The sequence below is a fragment of the Amphiprion ocellaris genome, chromosome 5 (assembly GCF_022539595.1).
Source record: "Amphiprion ocellaris isolate individual 3 ecotype Okinawa chromosome 5, ASM2253959v1, whole genome shotgun sequence".
In the NCBI taxonomy this organism is placed as follows: domain Eukaryota; kingdom Metazoa; phylum Chordata; class Actinopteri; family Pomacentridae; genus Amphiprion; species Amphiprion ocellaris.
In genome coordinates this window covers 2,176,788-2,199,664 of record NC_072770.1, presented here as the reverse complement: position 1 = coordinate 2,199,664, position 22,877 = coordinate 2,176,788, and the positions used below count along the sequence as shown (strand labels likewise).

The window sequence follows — 22,877 nt, the reverse complement described above, 5'->3', positions numbered from 1 at the left end:
GGCCAGTCAAGTTCATCCACACCAGACTCTGTCATCCATGTCTTTATGGACCTTGCTTTGTGCACTGGTGCACAGTCATGTTGGAAGAGGAAGGACCAGCTCCAAACTGTTCCCACAAAGTTGGGAGCATGGAATTGTCCAAAATGTCTTGGTATGCTGAAGCATTCAGAGTTCCTTTCACTGGAACTAAGGGGCAAAGCCCAGCTCCTGAAAAACAAGCCCACACCATAATCCTCCCTCCACCAAACTTTACACTTGGCACAATGCAGTCCCACAAGTATGATTCTCCTGGCAACTGCCAAACCCAGACTGGTCCATCAGATTGCCAGATGGAGAAGCACGATTGGTCACTCCAGAGAAGGCATCTCCACTGCTCTAGAGTCCAGTGGTGGCTGCTTTACACCACTGCATCCCACGCTTTGCATTGCACTTGGTGATGTATGGCTTGGATGCAGCTGCTGGGCCATGGAAACCCATTCCATGAAGCTCTCTGCTGAAGCACTGTTCTGGAGCTAATCTGAAGGCCACATGAAGTTTGAAGGTCTGTAGTGATTGACTCTGCAGAAAGTTGGCCACCTCTTGGCACTATGCTCCTCAGCATCCACTGACCCTGCTCCATCAGTTTACATGTCCTACCACTTGGTGGCTGAGTTGCTGTCGTTCCCACACACTTCCACTTTCTTATAATACAGCTGACAGTTGACTGTGGAATATTTAGGAGCGAGGAAATGTCACGACTGGATTTGTTGCACAGGTGGCATCCTATCACAGTTCCATGCTGGAATTCACTGAGCTCTTGAGAGCGAGCCATTCTTTCACAAATGTTTGTAAAAGCAGTCTGCATGGCTAGGTGCTTGATTTTATACACCTGTGGCCTTGGAAGTGATTGGAACACCTGATTCTGATTATTTGGATGGGTGAGCCAATACTTTTGGCAATATAGTGTATGTAAAAGCCTTGAACAGTGTGATATAATGTGAGTCAGCAGCTTCAGTATGACTGAGTCTGGTTTGGTTGAACCCTATTGTTGATGCACTAACACAACTTTCATGCATTTTTTTATGTATAAATTTTCTACATTTACAAGGCAGGAGGATAAATTAACCTTTTCCTTAATATTTCCCAGTTTAGTTTGTGTGGTATGTCAGGATTACTACACAGACGTGGAAATAAAAAAGAATTTAAAATAATGTCTAGATCTTGACAAGTTATAAAATATGTTTAGTTCAAGACTAAATGATTTGTTCTTTTGTAGACACTGTGATCTGTAAGTTGTGATACACAAATGATAAACTGAGGCTTAATATTGTTGAAATTTCACTTATTTTGCTGAAGAAATTTCAGGTTGTTCATAAGACTTTGTAAAAAGATGGTTCATTAAATGTGAACATTGTCAGAATGCACTTTTTTTGCACTAAAACAAAGGAAAAATTTGGAGTTGTGGTTATGTTGTGATTTTACTGGTCTGGTCCATTTGAGATGAAACTGGGCTGAATGTGGCCCCTGAACTAGAATGAGTTTGACACCCCTGGTTTTAAAGTATACAGCAGAGTTGATTATGCCTCTGTGCAATATCAGTTAAATGTCAAATAATTAACATTAATATGCTTTGATACAGCACTCTTAACAGCTGCCTTCTCAGCCAGGACCTTCTGGGTCTCCTTGCTGAGGGTGTTACTGATCATCTCCTGGTCAGCTTTCAGGTCAGTGGTCTCCTCCATGACTGTGGTTCCATGGACTGAACTAAATCAAGAGAGACGGTATATTTATACTGCTTGAATAGTTCATCCATCCATCATCTATACACCGTTTAATTAGAGTCATGGGGAGCTGGAGTCTATCCCAGCTGACTGAGAGTGAAAGCAGGAGACACCTGGACAGGAAACAGTCCTAAACATCAAATAATGTAAAATTGAATCACCTCTGAATAATTGTTTTATTTCTAAGTGTCAAAAACAAATACTTAAAAAAATGTATTGGAAATGCAGGTCTCAAAGAAGGAACTCAGTGCAAAAAAGCTGATTCCACATAGGAAGTTAGAAGACCTGTGATCACTGAAACACGCACTGAGAGCACCTGTGATTTCCAATCAGCCTCAGTTCATGAACATGGTTATAAAATAACTTGTGAACAGCAGAATTGTCTCAGGCCAGCTGCATAGCTGCATGTCTGCATCATGGCTCCATACTGAAAAAAATCGCCAGATGAATCATCGTAAAAGGGGAAAAGGATACAGGAATCAGGGAGTAACTGAGAATCTGTGGAAATACAGCTGCAGCTGTAAGCATAAGGTAGAGCATGAGCCATGTTACCACCAATCAGAACCGCAGTGGTCCTCCTGAAATGACACATTAGGCAGTGTACAATCTAGAGCTAAAAACAGACGGACCAGGGCTTCAGACAGGGGTTAATGATGGAGACCAGACTTTCTGACAGCTCAGACATTTTGAAGGACAGTGCAGAACATCAGCTGCTATGGACAGAGGAAAGGAAAAGAAAAAAAGCTGTCTTCAACGCAAACTTACAAGATTAAAGGACTTTGGCTAAAGGACAATAAAAGAAGCCTGATGGATACTGGGAGAACGTTGTTCAGCTCAGATGGGGTCCAGCATGTTTAGTGTGGATAAGACTACCACAGTAAATGCATAGTCCTGAGAGTGAAGAAGTGTGATGATATCAGACTGCATGAGTGCATTAAGTGCCCGGAAAATGACATTTATAAATGCCCCAGGATATATCAAAATAATGACAAGATCACTCCAAAGCTGCCAAGGAGGAATATCCCATGATGTAAAGGATCCAAAGCCTTAATAAAAAAATGAAAACAATGGCCTGGCCAAGTCACTTCACTTGAACACAAAATTAAACTCACAAATCCCAGAAAGTTGTGCAACACTGGCATTTGTTGCATTGAGTTCCTACTGTGGAGCCTATATTTCTAACATAGTAGAGCTAAATTGTTGGTATTTTATTTGACACAAGATGCAGGTTGCAATTGTAATTCAGTCATTGGATCATTTATCGCTCAGTTGATGAACTGATGAATTATAATTTATTATTTCTGTAATAAAAATGGTGTTATGAACCTACTTTGGTTGCTTTGTTCTGAAAAAGTGAACCAACACCTTTTAGCAAACAAGCAATCAGGAAACGGCTCCATCACACTGCTAGAGAACACAAACTCCTTTCAATATCACACATATGGTCTGGAAAAAGAAGCCACAGAAACCAAATGAAAAGGACATTTTTAATTCACTTTTATAAACCAACATATTTAATTTAGCAGCATAACCGGATGGTCTTGAGGTATTTCTAAATCCATACTCTGAACTTCATCCCACCCTCCCACTTCCAGTTGTCCCTCAGACATTCATCCAGACCCACACACCCAGCTGTGATTCACACCAGGAAGTCCATCCTGCACGAAGTCTGCACATACAAACACAACCTGACAGTCATACATGAGCGGATGCCCAACTGACAAAAGGCAGACAGATGCATACATGCACACACAGACACATTTGAGTCCTGTTGGCTCAGTCCTGGACTGAGCAGAGCTGGCTCCCTCATAGTGGCTTGTAAGGCAGGCACACTTAATGGTGCAGTTTTGGCTGTGGGACAAAAGAAAATGTTGTAAAATATTACTTTCAGGTTGACAGCTGGTTTGTATATTCACTTCAGAATTGTACAGCATAAGACAAAAAAAACCAAACTGGTACCAAAAAAGTTAGAATCAGAAAATGGGATGGCTGGCTAAGACACTCTCTTTACATTTGGTTGATTTTTCAACTATTTTTTTTTTAAATTTGTGCTGATGGTAGCTTTCACTAACCTCAGTTAAATGCCACAGAGGAACTGTTTCTAACTGCACAACAGCTAAAAGGTCTTCTTTAAATCAGAAGATGCACATCCCAAGACAGGGTTATTGCTGTCCATCATGACTATTAGGTGTCACTGACTGTTGCCATGGAAACAGCTCTTAACTGAAGGATAGACAGTGAGCTGGGAAACTTTTTAAAGTTAATCCATTTAGAATGTTTTTCAGCACACTTGTGATAGACTAGTTTAGAAGCCAAACTAAAACCTAACTGCAGACACCACAGACCACATGTCTGAGCACTGACTGGTTTCAAGATGAGAACAACTTTGTACCAATTCATCTAAAGCATCTTCGTTCATTTAAGTGTGTGTCCGTACAACTGAAGCTCCTTCACAGAGGAAAGCAGCTGTAGTCAGCTAAGGTCGGTGAACCAGTGTCACGATAAATTAAGTTCCAAAAGTCAGTAAAAACTGCTAATACCGTAAGTGTGCTAATATTCAGAAACATTACGTTTCTGTTGCATTTTCTTTCAAAATGATAATTAAGATTTTGATCTTTGTTTTCCCTGAATTTCACTTTCTGAGGATGTTTGAGAGAGCATAAATGGAAGTGTATAATAAGTCCATGAAAAACATTTGGCTGGTCCCTATCTGGTAAGACCTGTCTGACAGGTAGCGTTTAAAAACCTATGTCAAGTGTACAGCCAAAAGCATTTAGCAGAAAAGAACAAGGCTGCTAAAAAAACGTCTAAACGTAGAGAAATTTGTGCATTGTAATGTCAACTGTCCTGTCTCTATCCTTCTCAGTACCCTAATTTTCCCTCCTCCAAACCTACCTTCTGTGTGCCCAGTTTCTTCTCCACACCCCCAGCCAGCCCCCCACCTTTACTGTCCTTCCAGGTGTAGAAGTTTGAGCGTGGAGAGGAGGAGGTGGCAGAGCTAGAGGAGGAGGAGGAGGGCAGGCGGTGCACTGAGGGTTTGGAGGAGGGTGAGTGCTCCTCCATGCCACCCCCCTTGCGTTTTTTCACCAGTCCCTGGTGCTCAAAGCCCCGTCCGCTGCCCTGCCCGTGCAATCCTGAGTCCCCCACGCCAGGCCGGCTGTGGGAATTGGTGGTGGAGGAAGGGTCTGGGGAGGATGAGTGGCCCAGAGGGGGGTGTGTCCGTCTGTACGTCCAGACTGCTTTGGCGGCTGGCGAGTGGGACTCTGAGGGGGAAGGCTGGGGACGGGGTTTGCTGCTGGGGGAGAGCGTGCCGTTGGTCTGTCCGTGTGGGAGCGGCGAGGAAATGGGGGCTTTGGAAGAGGAAACGGTGGGGGGTGGGCGGCCCCTGTCCTGAAGGATGATGCAGTTCCTGTCGGGGCCTGAGTGCTCTCCTTCCTGGAATGGGGCTTTGCGCTTGCGGAGGGTGGCGGCCGCAGCAGCCTCCTCTCGCAGCTTCAGCATCTGTTTGCTGGGACGCCCTACTGGATTCTTAAGTCGCCCAGGACCCCCCTGACGCACCGCTGCGAGTTTTCCTGGAGACGTCAGATGACCGCCCACAACGCTGCCAACGCTGCCCCCAGTGTTCTCTGATGGTATGGCTGTTGGGGGTCTTCCTGGTCCACGGCTGGAAGAGGACGAGGAAGACGCAGTTTTGAGGGAGGAGCTGATGTGACTTCCTGTGCGGACCTTACAATGTAACGAGGAGGAGGGAGACGAGCATGCGATGGCCTTTGCTGTGGGAGGTGAAGTTTGAAGGTCTGTGGCTTGAGGTATTTTCCTGGATGGAGAAAAAATAAATCCAATAGTCATTGTATCAGTTAGCTTGATTTGGAAAAGAAAAACTCAGTCAACTATCTGACCTGAATGGCTGTTACCCTATACTTATAGAGCAGCCTTGTTTTAAAGCAACACGTTTTAAATCTTATCTTCAATCATCAATTTTTTAAGCATCATATAACAAAATTAAACATTTGGAATATTAGGAATGAGTCCTGAGATATTACATTTGGAGTGGCACAAGACTTTTGCGCCTCAAGACACTTTTATACGTACATGATGAGGTGCAAGCTGCTATGAAATGAAAGCTCTTGCTGCGTGCTGACATTGATGATGATTGTGAAATCACAAATGCGGACGATAGATAAACTGTCAGCATGCTAGAAAGATGTCAAGGCTGAAAGTATTTTGGAATTTTACAAAACTGGATCTCAGACGTGTGTCTTACATTCTGGATGAGACGCATCACTCCTGGTTGCTAAGATGATCGCTAGTAGTACTGGCAAACAGACTCTTAAACAGCTTCTTTTATCACCATCGACACAGTATCATTTTGATTTTGCCTATTCTGGTTGGTAGCAGTTTGACAATAAAAAAGAAACTGCAGGTTATGGAACATAATCTTCATTTATTAAACTCATGTTAGCAGCAACACATTCAGAAGAGCTGCTGGTACAGCTCAGGTTAGAGAAGGAAAAGCTGCACCATATGGAAATATTAACAGGTCTGCTCCTCAATACTTTGTTCCCACAAAATAACGGTGGCTACCTGGCATAACGATACGGCCCAAGGTACCTTCATGCAAGATGCGTTGAGTAAATGACGCTGACAGAAGCCTTTACTTTAGACATCTGATTGTCCTTGTACTTCTATGTTTTGATGTGCATGTTTTCTCATTTGCAATGTTGGATTGCAGTATGTTATTGTTTTTGTTTATCTGGTAACATGTTGTAATCATGCTATGCTAGCATGACTTTGGATTTTTTTTTTTTATCTGAAAGCCACAAATAACATGATATAAAGTCCAACACAAAAGTGAGCACACCCTTGTGCAATATCACTTCAATATCAAATAATTCGAGATTGTATCACCTCACTATAATTTAACCGAGTATTTCCTCACATGAACAATCAAAAACAAAGACAAGGCAATAATTTAAAGGTTTAGAACACACCATGATTCTACTAAAGAGAACTAAGAAAAAGTACTAAAAACTACTGTGGCTGTGTGAAGGCAGCATGCTATTTGCGCATATTCTTGCTTTTGTTTTTTTTTTTTTAAATAAAAAATAAATTAAAGCTTGAAAAACGAGCTGCAGGTCCAACATTTTTCACTCAATCTAAGTGATCAACTCACTATAATTCTGATACAGCATTGAAATATGATCTTAAACCAGCTGTACCAAAGTACATATGTACCAGTAACCAAGGAACTGCACTGCTCTGGAGTAGTAGAACCCATTTTTCTTTAATGAGCTTTTTCTATGTATGTGAAGGCTGTCAAGATCAGAACATAATCAAGAGAAATCAGTCTCTATCTTACTGCCAACTTCACAGACTTCACTTCACCTATTCTGGGCAGCAGAAAACACCATCTGCCTCATCTAATACTGACGAAGCAGTGGGTTACACTCAAGTTTTACTGGTGTTACCAATTCACAGTCTCTGATGTAACCAGACATCAGAGTCTGGAGAACAAAATACTAAAATTAAACTGGATAGATGTACAAACAGAACGGTACACTTCATCTAGCAAGATCCTGCAGTTATCACTCACCACTGGACAATGTAAATCTGTCACTGGTGACTGAGAAATTTCAAAAGTGTGAGTGTCTGTGTGTGCAAGCGTATGCCATTTAAAGTAAGAGCCAATTTGTAGGCTGAACATTTGTAGTGCAGGCATGTCACCCATCTGGCACTGAAATCTCATTTTACATAATCAGAGATTAGAACTCTTAATACTCCAGAAAGAAGGCAGAGATAATTGTGTCCCAATGAAAACCCTCTGTAACTCTGAGGCATTACTTTGCTTTTTTTTTTACAGATTAATGCAAAGGAAAGGTTAGAAAAATGCCACGTTTTGGCTTTTAAACTATTATATGTCACATTTAAAACCATGCGAAAACTTGCAAACATATTTTCAGTCGGCCGCAATCAAAGACAAAAACAGTACGGGGTATTTCCTTCACAATTATCAACACAGCAAAGTGAGAAAAGCCAGGCAGGAATGAGGGTTTCTTACTTCCAAAGATGAGCGCTGATGTGCTGCTCCAGCATGCTGCCGAGAGCCGACCTCAGGTGGTGAAGTCTCCTGTCAAACGTGTAGATGCCATGACCCAACGCATGGCTGCCAAATGAACACACCTACAGAAAAAAAAAAAAAACACAACGCATCAGACATTATGCTTCACTTTGTGTTACAACAAAACCCCATTTGACTGGTGTCTGGTTTCTGCATTTTGGTGAAAATTAGTGCCATCAAACGATTACAATTGTAAATTTGATTAATCACAGGGTTGCTATGGATTAATTTCAATTAATCGCGATTACAATTAATCAAAATATCTCTGTTTTTTAAAATTTGCGATTTGTGGAGTTGAGTGTTTTTGTTTCATCTGTGTGTTTTAGTTGTCATAGCACGCTGTTGTGTTACATTTCAGCAAAACACAAAGAACACGTACCAAACCAGACTGAAGTCCACTTCCGATTCAGTAGTTAAGGGAAAAGTTAAGGGAAACTTAAACTTTTAAACATTTTAGCGATGTAAAGGTGAGAGAGACACTTTAAATAAACCCTGAATAAAGCCTAAAATCCACCTTCAGATTTTCAAAATCTTTATTGTATTTGTGAAAATGTAAAATAAGTAGAGCATTTAGTATCCAGCTCTAACGTGTTCCATCTGCATGGGGAAAAGCACTGCAATCTTCCTTTTTCTTTTGTGTTTTTACAGGGAGCATTTTTAATAATCACAAATCAGAAACTGTGTTTTAAAGAATTTTAATTCTCTGCAGGACAATCCAGTCCACATTTGACCAGACGTTTCAGAGCTGTTCAGTCATTCTGCGCTGCACATAATTGCGTTAAAAGTTTTAATCAGATTAATCATGATGATGGATTAATCTGCATTAACGTGTTAATTTTGACAGCCCTAGTGAAAACCTTTACAACCTACAGGGGACAACCTGAAAATGAAGCAAACTGCAAGCTGTGACACACCTGCTTTCTATGTCCTGACATGAACATATACCTGTATGTCTGTCAAGTTTTACATAAAAGACAATCCCAATTCTGACACTAGTGTCCTCTTACTAAGTGTGCTAAAGTTAAGATATCCAGTGTGCAAACCTTCACCATTATATGGGAGAAAACAGCAGACCCTGAAATTCAGACAACCACTGGAAGGCCAAGATAAATCTGATGAAACTGTCAGTAGCAGTCAGGTATGGAAGGTTTAGCTGCACCAGTTCAATGAATGGTACTGCTTTACGGTCAGTCCTCACAAGGAAACGTTACCTTTAATATTAAGACAACAGACAGGTCTTTGGGACTTTTTAGACAAAAGTGATGCAGTCTAAGGACCCAAATGTAAAAAATGTGTGGTTTGCAGAAAAATAGTCTCAGCAATGATAGCATGTTCATACTGCAGCTCAGTGTTCAGACAGGAGAGAGGGTTGTTTCGTCAGGCATGATCATGTTCCAGTGTGACTGTTCTACTAGCATCTTCGGTTACTTGAAGACGACAACTGTCATCCAACATGTAAACCAGAACTTAACAAAGACCATTTTTCATTTCTAGTCATATTTATAGTCTTTGACCTCTAGACCTTCCAAGAAAATGCTCAATGATCTGTCTCAATTTGAAAAGTCTTCTTTCTTAAAAACCAACATGGCTCAGTTCAATTTTTTCTTAAAATAGAACTTATTATTTCTCTGGTATGATTTCAGCATCTGATGGTTTGCTATTGCTGTGTTTCGCAGAGAGAAATTAACATCTCATCTGTTCACGATTTAAATTGATGTCTCTGTAGTAAATAAAATACAATAGTGTCCAGGTTCTAACATCTGTCATTTAAGGAATGTATACAAATAAGACATGTCTTTCTGTCTCATCTAAAAATCAGGCTTTTACAGAGAAATCTGTAGCTTTGTGTGGTACATCTCACCTTTTGGGAAGTTTCTTTTCCTTTCTTTATTCTCATAAACATGCTCAGATTTTCAAATAATTTGTCCTAAAAGCTAAAACAGTGCTGCTTTATGACACCTTAAATAATATTACAATACATTTTAGAATATAAAAGTGTAAAACTTTCATTAGCCCCCACAAAACAGGTCTAAAATAATGCTTAAATATCAGATTTACAGTAAACAGGATTTGATGCACCACCTCATTCTTCAATAAATCAACAAACCCGAGACACACGGATTCATGTGTGAAACATGGGTTTGTTCCTCATTGTGCTTCCCTTTCCAAACTACATAAAACAATCAGGATGTTGTAGGAGCATTTAAAACCATCACGCCTAAATGTTAAATTCTTCCATGGTTGGTATCTGTTCAAGCAAAATAAGAAATTCCTTTGGCATGAATTCCCTGAACTTCTATAAGAACTACCCACCGCTACTGGTCTGGGATGTGCAGCGGAAGATGGGAACTGAGCTGGTTCCTCGGGTGATTCTGCCTCGCTTTCATCGCTGGATATTCGGCCATGGACGAGAGGTGAGGGGGCTCGAAGACTAGCCTCATCCTGCCGCTGCTTCTCTTCCTCTGTGGTGCTCTCTGACCCAGCTGTAGACCGGCTGGAAAAATGGAAATGGAACCGTACATCAGCACACATCCATTATTCTAGTTGGATTAGTAGTGCACCCAAAAAACATACTGTGAGAAAGTTGTTTTTGTAATTAAATAAAAAAAAAAAATCTGAACTTTCATATGTAAAGTAAAACATGTCAACTCTTCCATTTGTTTTAATTTTGATAATTATGGCTTATAGCTCATGAAAATCAGAAATCAAGAATCTTAAAATATTTGACTATTTCCTAAGATATTTTTTTTTTAAAAAAGGATTTACAATACAAAAATGTTCAACTTCTAAAAATCAGGTCCATTTACAGGCTCCTTTACCACAAATTACTGCATCACTGCATGAAGTAGATCAGCCGCTGGCATGGCTGAGGTGTTTTTTGACAGCAGCCTTCAGCTCGTCTGCAATTTTAGATTGGGTGTTTCTCATCTTCCTCTATAATATCCCATATTCAGGTCTGTGGGGTTCAGGTCAGGTGAGCTGGCTGGCCAATCAAGCACAGTAATATCTTGGACAGCAAACTATTTGCTAATAGTTTTGGCACAGTGGGTAGATGCTACATCCTGCTGGAAAAGGAAATCATTATCTTCATAAGGCTGATGGAAGGATGAAGCACTCTGAAATCTCCTGAGATGCTGCCATGACTTTGGACTTGATAAAACACAGTGAACCAACACCAGCAGATGACATGACACCAAAAAGCATCACAGACTGCAGAAACTTTCCACTGCATTTCAAACACTGGATTCTGAGCCTCTCCACTCGTCATCTAGACTCTAGGACCTTGATTTCTATTCACTCTCATCTGAACTTTGGACCACTGAGCAACAGTCCAGTTCTTTTCCTCATTAGATAAGATGCTGCTGAAGTTGTCTCTGGTTCAGGAGGGATATTAGGAATGCAACAGTTGCAGCTCCTTTCCTGAAGACAAAGACGAAGGGACGAGCCGAATATTCGGATCTCAACGTCTGACAGGGGGGACAGATGAATTGACGAGTCGAATACCTATCATCCGATTGGAAGCGGGGGAGTGTGTGTGTGTGTGTGTGTGTGTGTGTGTGTGTGTGTGTGTGTGTGTGTGTGTGTGTGTGTGTGTGTGTGTGTGTGTGTGTGGGGCATCCGAATATTTAGATCTCAAAATAAATATTCGGGTACCACCGTCACGGCCGAATATTCGGATACTCGGGTCCAGCCCTACTTGAAATATTTCACTTTACATGCAATGAATAACACATTCAACAAAACTGACAGAAAAAAAACGTAACTTTCCATGATGATCTCATTTTCTGAGTATATACAGAACAGCTTGTGGGTTAGTCAGATAACTTAGGAAATTCTTGTTTTCAATTTTGAAGTCAGACAATACATAAGGGCTACATGTTACTTTCTTGTGCAGGGTTTTGGAATGAGCATTTTGAAACAACCATATCATGGACAGTAATGGAGTCCTACACACAATGGAATTAATCAGCTTCAATCAGGTCATGTTAAACCCAGTTCAGACCCAAACACTGAAGCTTAAACATACTTTGGTGGACAGCCTGAACAGGTTAGCATGTTTGCAGCCAGCCTAGGTCTATCACCATCAACCTGGACTGCCTACTTGTTGAGAACAGTCCTTTCTACTAGAACTGAGCATTTTCAAAGAGACACATGTAGACAAGTTATTAATTCATTGATAGTGACACTTAACATACTCCGCAATACTAGGCAGACACAAAGAGGACAAATCAGAGAAAAGCAGTGCAGGACAATATGAGCGACTGTGCAAGAATCACAGAACTGAAAGCAGTTTGTGATTACATTCTGTTATTCTTTAAAATTTTGAGGTGAAGGGCTTGGAACTGCAGGCTGGTATCTGTAGATGTGTCACATACTGCTCAGACGAGATCAATCAGTTGTAGGTGGAACACTTGTTGAGTAGGTGTGCGACATACACACTTACACCGTGTTTAATTCTGCCTTCCTGTCTACTTCTCAGGAGTTGAGCCCAGATTACTGCAATTATGTTAAACTGTGCCTTATAGAAGCTAAAGGTTTCACCTAATTCCTGCTAAGGTGAAGTTTTAGAATGTCTAGAAATCGTGTGTGTATCATTAGCTTGAGTGTGGTTTCCAACCTGAAAGCGGGGAGGCTGGCCAGAAGTCTCCTGCAGTGTGGAGCGCCGGCCTGCTCTCTGGGGGGCTCAGGACTGGGGGACCGTCCAGTGGAAGAACCTCCCTCCAGGGCTTGAGCCCCTTTCTCCCGAACCTTGGTCTTGAGTTCCGCCACTAGCTGGTCAAAGTTCTTGCTGCGGCCCACCACCTTCCTCCGCTGGTGGATGGAGTGAATCTGCAGATGAGTATACAGCAATTAGTCACCGTTTCATTTTGACTGGATGAGTTTTGCTGTTCATTTCAACAGGTGGAGGTGAATGGCCGGCCACGCCAGAAGGTGGCTTCAATCACAAGATTCCACTGCTTTACGTTGGCACTAGGCAGACCTTTCCAATGAGTAGGTTATTACTCTGCCAAGGAACGCGGCGGAGTTCTGTGATGATTGCCGTTGGTTTGTCTTTTTGTCTGTATGTTCACAACATTACTCAAAAACAGACTAATGGATTTGGATGAAATTTCCAAGGACAAGGACCACCTGATTAGATTTTGGCAGTGATGCAGCTTATATTCTGATTCCATGGATTTGTTAAAGATTTCTGTATTATTAAGAGATAGAGGCACGGCGTCACTGTAACCATGACAACAAGTGAACACTACATCAGCTGCCTGCTGACAATCACATGATTGTGATCTTACTACAAATCCACCGCTGACGACCATGAATGTTTATAAAACTGTAACTGTGTGTAATTCCTACTGTCTAAAGAAAACTTTAATAATTTTCTTTACTTTAATGCTTTTCTTGTTTTCTGTCTGCTACCATCAAATTTTAAAACTGGTTTCACTACATTTCCACAGTGTTTTAGAAGTTAGAAAAACAAAAGAAATCACAGCTTTTGAGCAAATCAGTAATCACTCAAATTTGACCAAGGTTCTTTGCAAAGAAGGGAAAATGATTTGTAGATTTTCATACGGTGTCCAATTTAAGATTTCAGCTATGGTTCAAAAACAAATCATGTTCACTGGCAGGCCACACGTCTGTGTTGGATGTCACACTGTTTTAACACAGTACATGAAGGCAGAGAAAAACAAGGCAGAGAAACTGTTGATCATGTGTTATCAAAAAGAGCTAAATCTGATTTGGCTCCCAAAAATCTCTAAATAACTAACTAGTCATGCAATTTTTTAAATAACTAAATAATTTATTGTTGACATATTGTGTTAAATGACAAAAAACATGACATATCCCACTTATTTCACAATTCTCACACCGCAGAAGCTGAAGTCAGCTAATGTTTGATAATAAATGACTAATACAGGATTGTAAACTTGCACTCCTGATGTGTCACTGTATTTGTAATATCATGGTTGTTTAAACAACACATTTCCAATTTCAAACATGAATACTAAACTGATAGTTCAAATGATTTCATGACACATTCCATCCATCATCGATGCAGGGTGTTTTCCTGCCTGTTTTTCCTGTCACTCATGTTATTTCCTCTTAATCAGGTCATCCTGTCTCTGCCCGGCTGGATGTGGCCTCACACTCACTTCCTCCTTCACATACACCAGCTACCATACACCATATAAGGATCCTTCCTGTGCTGGGAACCATTTTCACGGTTTAGTATTGGTCTGTGCCGATCAGCAACAAGGAGCTGTTCCTGCATAGTTTGTGTCATTTTGCCTCTTTATAAAGCACATTGTAACTCTGAAAATAATCTATGTTCAGACATACTACTTCTACAGACTTTGTGATATAATCCTTGAAACTGGTCAGCTACGTTTTGACACCTTCCCTTTTGCGTCACACCCTGATGTATACCACACCTCGACGTGCGTGGGTGTGCGAGGACTCATTCAACGCTGCTTGCAGCTGTAATTCTACTTTGTTCTTGCTTTTTTCCTTCAGTTAGGACAGTAGACCTAAGTCATCTTGTGACTTGACACATTTCAGTAAGAGGCAAGATTTTAGAGGCATTCTAACAACAGGATCACACCACTTTAAGTGAAAAATGTTAGCTGTAAACACCAGGTTTGAAACTTTTTTTTCTACTTTTAAAACACACCAAAGGCTAAAAAGCCTTCACGCTAGAATATTGGTAGCCAATTCTTCCTCAAAGAACAATAAACTTCCACCTTGTAGAAGTGCATTTTATGTATCCAGAGACATAAAGACAAACTACAGCTCATCAACAAAGGCATTGGCTCAGAAGACTCAAAGTATTGTTTTTGGTGACCAGTAGGGGTTTTTCCAATGGCATAAATTGGAGTGTGCAGACCAACAGCAGGTGGCAATGGATTTACTGTTACGCTGCTAGTTACAGCTATAACATGATCAGTAGTTCAGGGAAAAAATGAAGGGATGAAAGTGCATAGTAAAAGAAAATGTTTCCAAACAGGGCTGCATAGTGGCTTGGTGGTTAGCATGCACTGATAGCACTGTTGCCTTACAGCTAGAAGATCCCTGGTTTGCGTCCCAGCCTTTCCAGGATCTTTGCATGGAGTTCGCATGTTCTCCCTATTCATGCATGGGTTTTCTCCAGATACTCCGGCCTCCTCCCACAGTCCAGAAACATGCTGAGGTTACTTGGTGATTCTAAATTGTCTGCAGGTGTGAATGTGAGTGTGATTGTTTGTCTCTAAGTGTAGCCCTGTGATAGACTGTTACCTGTCCAGGTGAACCTGTGATAGACTGTTACCTGTCCAGGTGTCTCCTGCCTTCACCCTCAGTCAGCTGGGATAGACTCCAGCCCCTCATGACCCTAATGAGGACTAAGCGGTGCATAGATGATGGATAGATGGACGTTTCCAAACAGAATATGGGGGCTCACTGAATGAGTTAAGGAGCATGAAAAAGATGTGAAATGATGCTGCATGCACTTATGGGAGAGTTTGGAGTGTCATATCACACCACTCTCCATCACCGTCATCAAAATACAATATCAGGAAATCTTTTGAAGGATGGTGACCATCTCTGTGATGGACCAGCAACCTGCCCAGGGCGTACCCTGTACAGTGTACCCTGCCTTCACCCTCAGTCGGCTGGGACAGGCCCCGGGCTATTGTGTGGTTTGTCTGTGTATTCTTAAGTAGACCACAATTTGTCTGCAGTGTACTTGTTCTAAGTATAAAACTAAGGTTTACATACACTTGTACAGACCCTGTATAACACAGCAGTCTTGAGTTTTCAGTGACTCCTCCAAAGCTTAATTTTCTATGATGGAGACCATGCATCTTTGTCACAAAAAGTAATCATGCATTTTAGTTTTATCATGAATTTACTTTAGGTCTTCTGGAAATAGACAAAAAAATGTTCAAAAATATATGTACAGCAATGCTAGTATTTGTGTGGACGGCCGTTGGCCATTTTCACTTCTGCTAAGCGCTTTTGGTAGGTGTCCACGATTTGGCACACTGTTAAAGCTGTTGGCCTTCTGACATAAACTCATTTCTTCAGCACAGTCCACAGGTTCTTGATGGGGTTTCAGTCAGGACTTTTAAAACATGTATTCTAACCTGATTTTGTCATTTCTTTATCACTCTGATGTGTATTTGCAGTCATTGTCTTGTTGAAACACCCAGCTGCGTCCAAGACGTAGCATTCTGGCTAATGATTTTAGGTTTTCCAGGAGAACATGGAGGTAATGCTTCCTTATTTCATTTGCTTTGTGTAAAGCTCCAATTCCACTGGCAGCAAACCAACCCCAAAGCACAAAACTGCCACCACCTTGCTTTATGGAAGGTTTGGTGTTTTGGGGGTTAAAGGCCTCACCTTCTCTCCTCATATTGCTGATCACTGTGGTGAAATAGCTCAGTTTATGTTTTATATGTCCATACATTCAGCAGCAAACTTCAGTCGAGCTTTAAAACGCTGCTTCTACAGGGAGAGCTTTCTTCTTGCACAGAAGCCTGTCAGTCCACAGTGATATAAACACTTGTACACTTGACTGTAGACACTGACACCAGTGTTCCAGCAGCTTCTAATTCTTTTGTCGATCTGCTTTATGGGGAATCTTGGTTCAGCTGGCCAACTGTCTAAAAGCAGCAGCTGAGAGCTTGTATTTTCTTCCTGATCGTGGCAGAGACATAACTGCACCACACACTTTATACTTACAAATGTTTGCATAGATGATTATGTGATATGTAGGTATTTATGGCTCAAACTGACTTTCCTACTTGTTCAAATCAACAGTTTGCTTTTTCAGATCTTTGCTGAATTCCTTAGACTTTCCAACTGTAGCGCTTAAGGCTAATAAATTTATAAAATGGGCCCTATTTAAATTGGCTCAGAGCAGTCACCAGCTGTAGTCGATCCTAATCCCTCACAAAGAGTTGAGACACCATGCCTCTAAGAAAACTTGACTAACATAGCTTCGCACCCAGCAGATCTTTTCACATTTCTAGAAGCAGTATAGTAAATCTATGAAAGAACCAAAATGCATGATTGTTTCTGTGACAAAAGCACAAGCGTTGCTGTTTACAGATTTATTTTATATATCTAGTAACACTATATATCTCTGTACAGCATCCAATTTTGAATTAGCATCTAATATTAGAACTAACACTGAACATGCCATTTCAGGTCTGAAGATGTGTCTGCTGACAGTCTTTTATCCAACTGCCTCATCTACAATTGTGCTTTAATTCAAAATGGCATTTATTCACCTGATTAACTTTCCAACCAATCAGTCTGTCACTGCTCTTAGTTTTCACAGTCCACCACAAATGTAACTACCTCAAGTAAAATTACAACCAATGGCCTCATCCAGATTTGTTCTTTAAATTGTGGACTGACACACATCAGTAACTGCAGATAGCAATGAAGAGTCTACATTCAACATTTTTTACAAAGAGCTTTTTATGTCAACTATCTGACAATGCCTCAGCACCAAAAATATCTAATCTGTTGGCTGTTGTCTCAGCCAAGAAGAGACCACAAACGCATAGCCTACTTTACTGCTCTGGTGTGTTTTAATTGGGTCGCAAGTGAAAGGGGGAAATTAAGTCTCTCAACCTTCTACTAAAATACACAGAAAAAAAACAGAACTACAAAAACTGAAACAAAAAGACGTTACAATCTGAGGCAAAGCATTAGTCTGCTGGAACTGTGTGTGTGTGTGTGTGTGTGTGTGTGTGTGTGTGTGTGTGTGTGTGTGAGACTTACATTGCATGTCAAAAGGCGAGTGCAGACTTTCTTCCTGTCGGGGTCAAGAACGCCACAGTGTTTGTCCAAGTCACACTCCCTCTCTGAGGATAAATAGAGACCATCTCAGTTACAATATCACAGTCAATGAACAGTTTAAAACATGTCAGTATCTCTAAATCCACACACTGTGTCAATATCATTACCAAATACTTACCTTCTGCAAAACAAGTAATTTACAACTGCCAGTTTTCAAGCTGGCAGTCTGTGATCACTTGACATGCAGTTTCAGTCACGCTTTTCAGTAATTAACTTCTCATGTCTGATAGAACAGAAATGCTTCTACTTTAATTAATACAGCAATTTACACCGGCTTCCTAACAAGCCCGTTTCAGTTTTGCTTTACCTCGGTGACCACTTAGTGTCTAACAAGACTGAAGTTCCTTTCTTTGGTTTTATGCACATAAGTACATTTATTGTTTGCTGGGCTGCATGTACTGCTAAAACATGTGACTCCACAGCTACTGTGCATAAATGCATCCTATGTAGGCCCTGAGAGAACAATGAGCCTGAGCTACTAATGAGTTTTCCCTGAAAGTGAAGCACAGTCTCTGTTCAAGATGTGAACTGTTGCACGTGTAATTCTATAATATTATGACACTAGATTGTTTTACTACTTCCTCTTAAAAACTTTATGCATGAAAAACAAGATTGTGAATATTTTTCAGATAAACATGATCTGTAGAACTGGCTACCACGCTACCTACCCAAATCTGGTTATTTGTACTCACTGGAGGCCACTTTGTTGTAGGGCCTGGGGATCCGGTGGCCTGCCACTGCAGAGGGCTGTGAGGAGTCCTTCCTCTGTGTCGGGTGTCTTTCACTGGGTGAAGGCCGACCAGGCGGAGTGCCTCCATGTGGCCAGGGAGGGTCTCTGAGCGACGGAGGTGGAGAGCTCATCGGAGGCTCCAGAGGCGGCGGCTGTTTGAATATTGATGACTCTGTATGGCTGCTGTGGGAGGACTTCTCTAGTGGGGAATGTCTGGGTGACGGGAGACAAAGGACCAGCATGAAGTAAACTTTGTGGGATACGGTACAAACAAAAAAACAGAGCAACTGCTGCATTAAATAAATGTTTTAAATATTAATACTAGGAGTAAAAACCTCTCCTTGCGTTGCCATCCAGTAATTACAAGCTGAATTGACAAGTTCTAAAATTGCCACCCAAATGCTTCTGCTTGATACAAACACTCTGACACTCTATGGATTTAAAAAGAAAACATTACACACAATGACATGGTCCTTAACCTGCCGAAAGTTTTGTAAACCAGAGTACAAAATTAGCAAAGTAAGACGTTTTCATGGCCAGCGCATAACTGTGTCTCAAGTGACCGACAAGCAACTGTCATTTTTTACACTTAATATTTTGAAAAAAATTGACCTATGAGATATCAAATATTCAACATTAATGAGTTTCAGAGGTGCTATAGTGGGACTTTGTTGCTACCAAAAAGGGGAAAGCTAGCCGCTTTCCAATCTTTATGCTAAGCTACCTTTATTAGTCATAAGAGTGGCATCACTGATGCCATCTAGCTCATGGTTAAGTCAAAAGTGCATTTCCCAAAACCTGAACAAGTATGACTTTAATTCTGCTAAGCTCACACTCTTATTTTTAACATTGTGGATGATCATTAAGATGTAACAGTACTACTACTCTTATCAATACTGCCATCAATCTGGTACTTTACTTTAATGGTACTCTTAAATGTACTTTTTCATTTGTTTTTGTTGTTTTTTGTTCTTAAGCGAAAAAATAAACTAAAAACAGAATTCAAAGTGCTTTATTTTCTCACATATATTGTAGATAAATTAACCCTTTATAATGACACTAATGTTGTGTTGATGGGAATAATCAGAGCACTGCAGAAAGGTTTTACTCACAAAATAAAATATTCTGCAGTGTGTTTCATTAAACTGTCCAACATTATATTAGAATTTAAAGCTCCATCTTGAACAGATATCAGGTAGATGTCAGCACATTGCGCTGATAAAACCACTTTCACTTTGGAATATAAAAATTCCACTTGTTTGACAGTATTTTTACTGTGTGACAATAGTTTTAGTGAATAATATATTTGAAGTTATTTTTCTACCACTAACGCCAACATTTATTTAGAGAGACTGAAAATAAAGTGAGGCAGAGTTTGTCTGTCAAATCCCTAAAGCCTGCTGTTCTATGCTGAAAGTGAAACTGAAATTCTGAGCTACAGTTCAGGTGATGCTTTGAAATTCACACAGAATTTCTGAATACAGCCACAGTTAAACAAACGCCTGGACTATGCTGACTTCTAATCACTGCCTGTGTTCGTATAGTTTAGTTAACTGTGTGTTCGGGCTGCCAGCAAACAGAACAACCTGCTTACTGCAGGGAGTAATTACGAGCTAAGCAGTCAAACTGAGCATTTCTCTATATGTATCTGATGAACTTTTACTGAATATTTAGACAGATGTGCATGTTTCTGCTCTTACATGCAAACAATTTGTTGCATATGTGGCAAAGAGTGTGTTCTGTATCAACTGTAGTGAAGTGTGATCATACTTTTGAACGTTTGTCACCTGTTAGAGCTGCTACACCTCTAACATGGTGCCTGTTGGACCTACAGGCTCTAATTTGAGTTTGTAAAGCGAAAATGTATCATAGACAAATGGATCCTCTGGTATTTAGAAGTTCGTTTAATACCGTGGCTCAGTACCCATCCCTATGTGACATTTCATTCCATGATCTCTGAGCTCTGGTTTGAACTTTCTCTCTTCTTACCGTACTCCATCCTTGGAGTTCTTGGAGTGTCTGAACTGAGGAGGAGTGGAAGGTGAGGATGGGGCTGCCCGTAGTGGCCCGACGCCCTGGCCTCGACCCTCCCATGAAGAAGCGGAGGCAGTGTTGGTCCCGTGAGAAGGAGAGTGGCCGTGATGTGGTCTCTGCTGGGGCTGAGGTGCAGGGGTAGGGGAGCGCAGCCGGGCGTACAGCTTGGCCAGAGGGCCATGTCTCCGCTCGCAGTGCTTTTCAAATGCCTGTGGCTTCACAACCTGGCCACAATGGCTGCACACCACCAGGTAGAAGTCATCATGGCCCGGGTAGAGGCCAAAGATGGACATGTCTGAAAGGAGAGTGGAGGTGGGCAGTGATAAGAGAGAACACACATGAATTATCATGCTGTAAAAGAGAAAACATAGCAATGTGACTTTGAGAGACCAGGGTTGATCTTCTTACTTATAAAGAGGCACTAAACTTTCACAGTTCTGGTAAAAATAAAAAAATACAGCTAAATACCATTTAGGAACTTACAGTGACCCAATATCCAAGAATCTGACAAATTTATATGTGTGGGTCAGCTTATGATAGATGATTATTAATGTTGCAAAGTACCAATTTGTAATTCTTCAGTAGAGGTCAACTAAATAAGAGCAGGAAGAAAGAACAGAAAACTTGTGTGAGAATGTGTGGACCGCTGCTCAGCACTTCTTTTTTGGTTGTTACTCCCATGTGAAGCAGATGCAGAATGACAGACTGTGAGAAGATGAACACACTTCCATTCACACACATCCTATCAAGGTGCTCTTTGTGAGTTATCATGTCATACTCTAACACACACACACATCAAAACACACACGGGCAGCGTCTGTTGGACAGCTGCAGCTGCAGACAGTCAGGAGAGGTGCCAGAAGGTGCCTAAGCACAATACTATCCAGCATTAATACTCGTCCAGGTCTCTGCAAACCAGTAGCTTTGTTTAGTTCCTGCCTCTGGTCAAAGCAGGAGCCTAATGAAAAGCTGTAGTACAAATTATTAAGACTTTACAGGTCAGTGCACATGTACAGTAACACAAGAACACACACAGAGCATATGATTATCAGTCATTCTTTTCTGTTTCCAGACATCCAGAACAACAGCAGCCTTGACCGTGTCTGGTAGATGTTAGTGTGCAGACTTACCCTCTTTACTGAGGGACATGGCCTCTGCAGCCTTTTTGCCATTCTTGCTGCAGTCATCCACATCGGGCCCTGAAACATCACAGATCACATACGTGTTCAAGAAAACCCTTGGGAGGTCTGATGTTTTCTACATGTTTTATGCCAGGTTCATCAACAAGACAAACAACAACTTCTCTTCACACATTCTGTATATTAACAGGCCCTGAAGCTGTGTTACATAAAGGACTGGTTTGCAGGTCAACTGCTTCTCAACGCACGGCTGCTGCTTATTTTATTCTGGTCATCTTTAGTTTGCCAACAACTGCGAGGAACATTGTGTGGTTGAGGAGACTTTATTTGATAGTTATGGGCAGAGGGGCACCTGGAGGGGTGCCAGACAATGAGTGAGCGAGCATACTTAAAGCAGGGAAGGGCAAGAGCACTTTTTGGGCACAAGTCACACATTTTGGGATTCCTGTCGAATGCTGAAATGTTATCGTCAGTAAAACGGAGGCGGCGACACTAACGATCAAGTGGGAAATTCAAGATGAAGCGAAAAGAACACAGAGTAACGTTTGCTCATATCAAAGGCTGGGCCAGCATTTACATGGTGGCAACAGCATCAGACTCCTCCTCCGTCACCGGTGTCTACCCTCAATCCTCCGGCTGCTGCTTACATTAGCATGCTAACGCTAACCGCCTCGTCGTCCACGGCTAGTTTGCCTGCCTGCCTGCTTTGCTTGCTAGCCTAGCTTTCCACGGCAAGAAGTTGCTTACCCAGCCATCCACACTAGCCTCCTTCCGCTCTGATGCCACCGCTACCCGGCTGCTTTCACTAAAATGATACGCATCGCTGAAGCGCTGGCAGCCCGTTTCACGGCCTCAGCGGTGAAACATAACTTAAAATGGTTACGTCTTGCGACTATCATTCATTTTTTCTTGAAGACAGCGTATGCAGTGGGACCTGGAAGAGAGCAACATGTTACCCACCCAGCGCTAGGACCCGGCAGGGTCTTTGTTTGGGTAACATGGTTAGCTCTGTCCTCCGTTTCCACGAAAATAAACCCCGGATCTTTGGTTAAATGGCTTCGTAGCTGCCAGTGTTTGCGTCAAGGTGCTTCCTTACCATCCGCCGCTGTCACGCCGGCCCAGTCGGCCCAGGCAGTCCAGCTCTGACCCACGAAATCATCGAGGCTAGGCACCCGCCGATCCAGAGCAGCCATTACTTTTACTGCGCGTTCACGCACCGCCATCATCACTGCGCGGCAAGCAACTTACGTCAT

General features: G+C 41.6%; 1 protein-coding gene across 3 annotated transcripts; it reads right to left on the bottom strand.

Moving 5' to 3' along the window:
* Window positions 1-3,245: 3,245 nt before the first annotated feature.
* atxn7l2a (ataxin 7-like 2a) lies at window positions 3,246-22,877 on the bottom strand. Of its 3 annotated transcripts, XM_023294633.3 has the most exons (10): window positions 22,721-22,877; window positions 21,616-21,684; window positions 20,441-20,780; window positions 18,414-18,664; window positions 17,644-17,726; window positions 12,497-12,708; window positions 10,192-10,372; window positions 7,819-7,940; window positions 4,656-5,577; window positions 3,257-3,611 (listed from the first exon to the last, which is right to left on the bottom strand). In XM_023294633.3, the coding sequence occupies exons 1-10, from the start codon at window positions 22,848-22,850 to the stop codon at window positions 3,594-3,596; spliced, it is 2,328 nt and encodes a 775-aa protein (XP_023150401.1). In that variant the 5' UTR covers window positions 22,851-22,877; the 3' UTR covers window positions 3,257-3,593. The 3 variants fall into 3 exon arrangements, with proteins under 3 accessions (XP_054866837.1, XP_054866838.1, XP_023150401.1); XM_055010862.1 differs by having other exon boundaries at window positions 3,246-5,577; XM_055010863.1 differs by lacking the exon at window positions 22,721-22,877 and adding an exon at window positions 22,372-22,535 and having other exon boundaries at window positions 3,246-5,577.

Coding starts and splice junctions, on each gene's coding strand:
- atxn7l2a (XM_055010862.1), bottom strand. CDS start 22,850: ATGATGGCGGTGCGTGAACGCGCAGTAAAAGTAATGGCTGCTCTGGAT. Junction 18,665..20,440: donor AACTCCAAGGATGGAGTACG/GTAAGAAGAGAG, acceptor CCCGTCACCCAG/ACATTCCCCACTAGAGAAGT. Junction 5,578..7,818: donor ATCAGCGCTCATCTTTGGAA/GTAAGAAACCCT, acceptor TTCTCCATCCAG/GAAAATACCTCAAGCCACAG.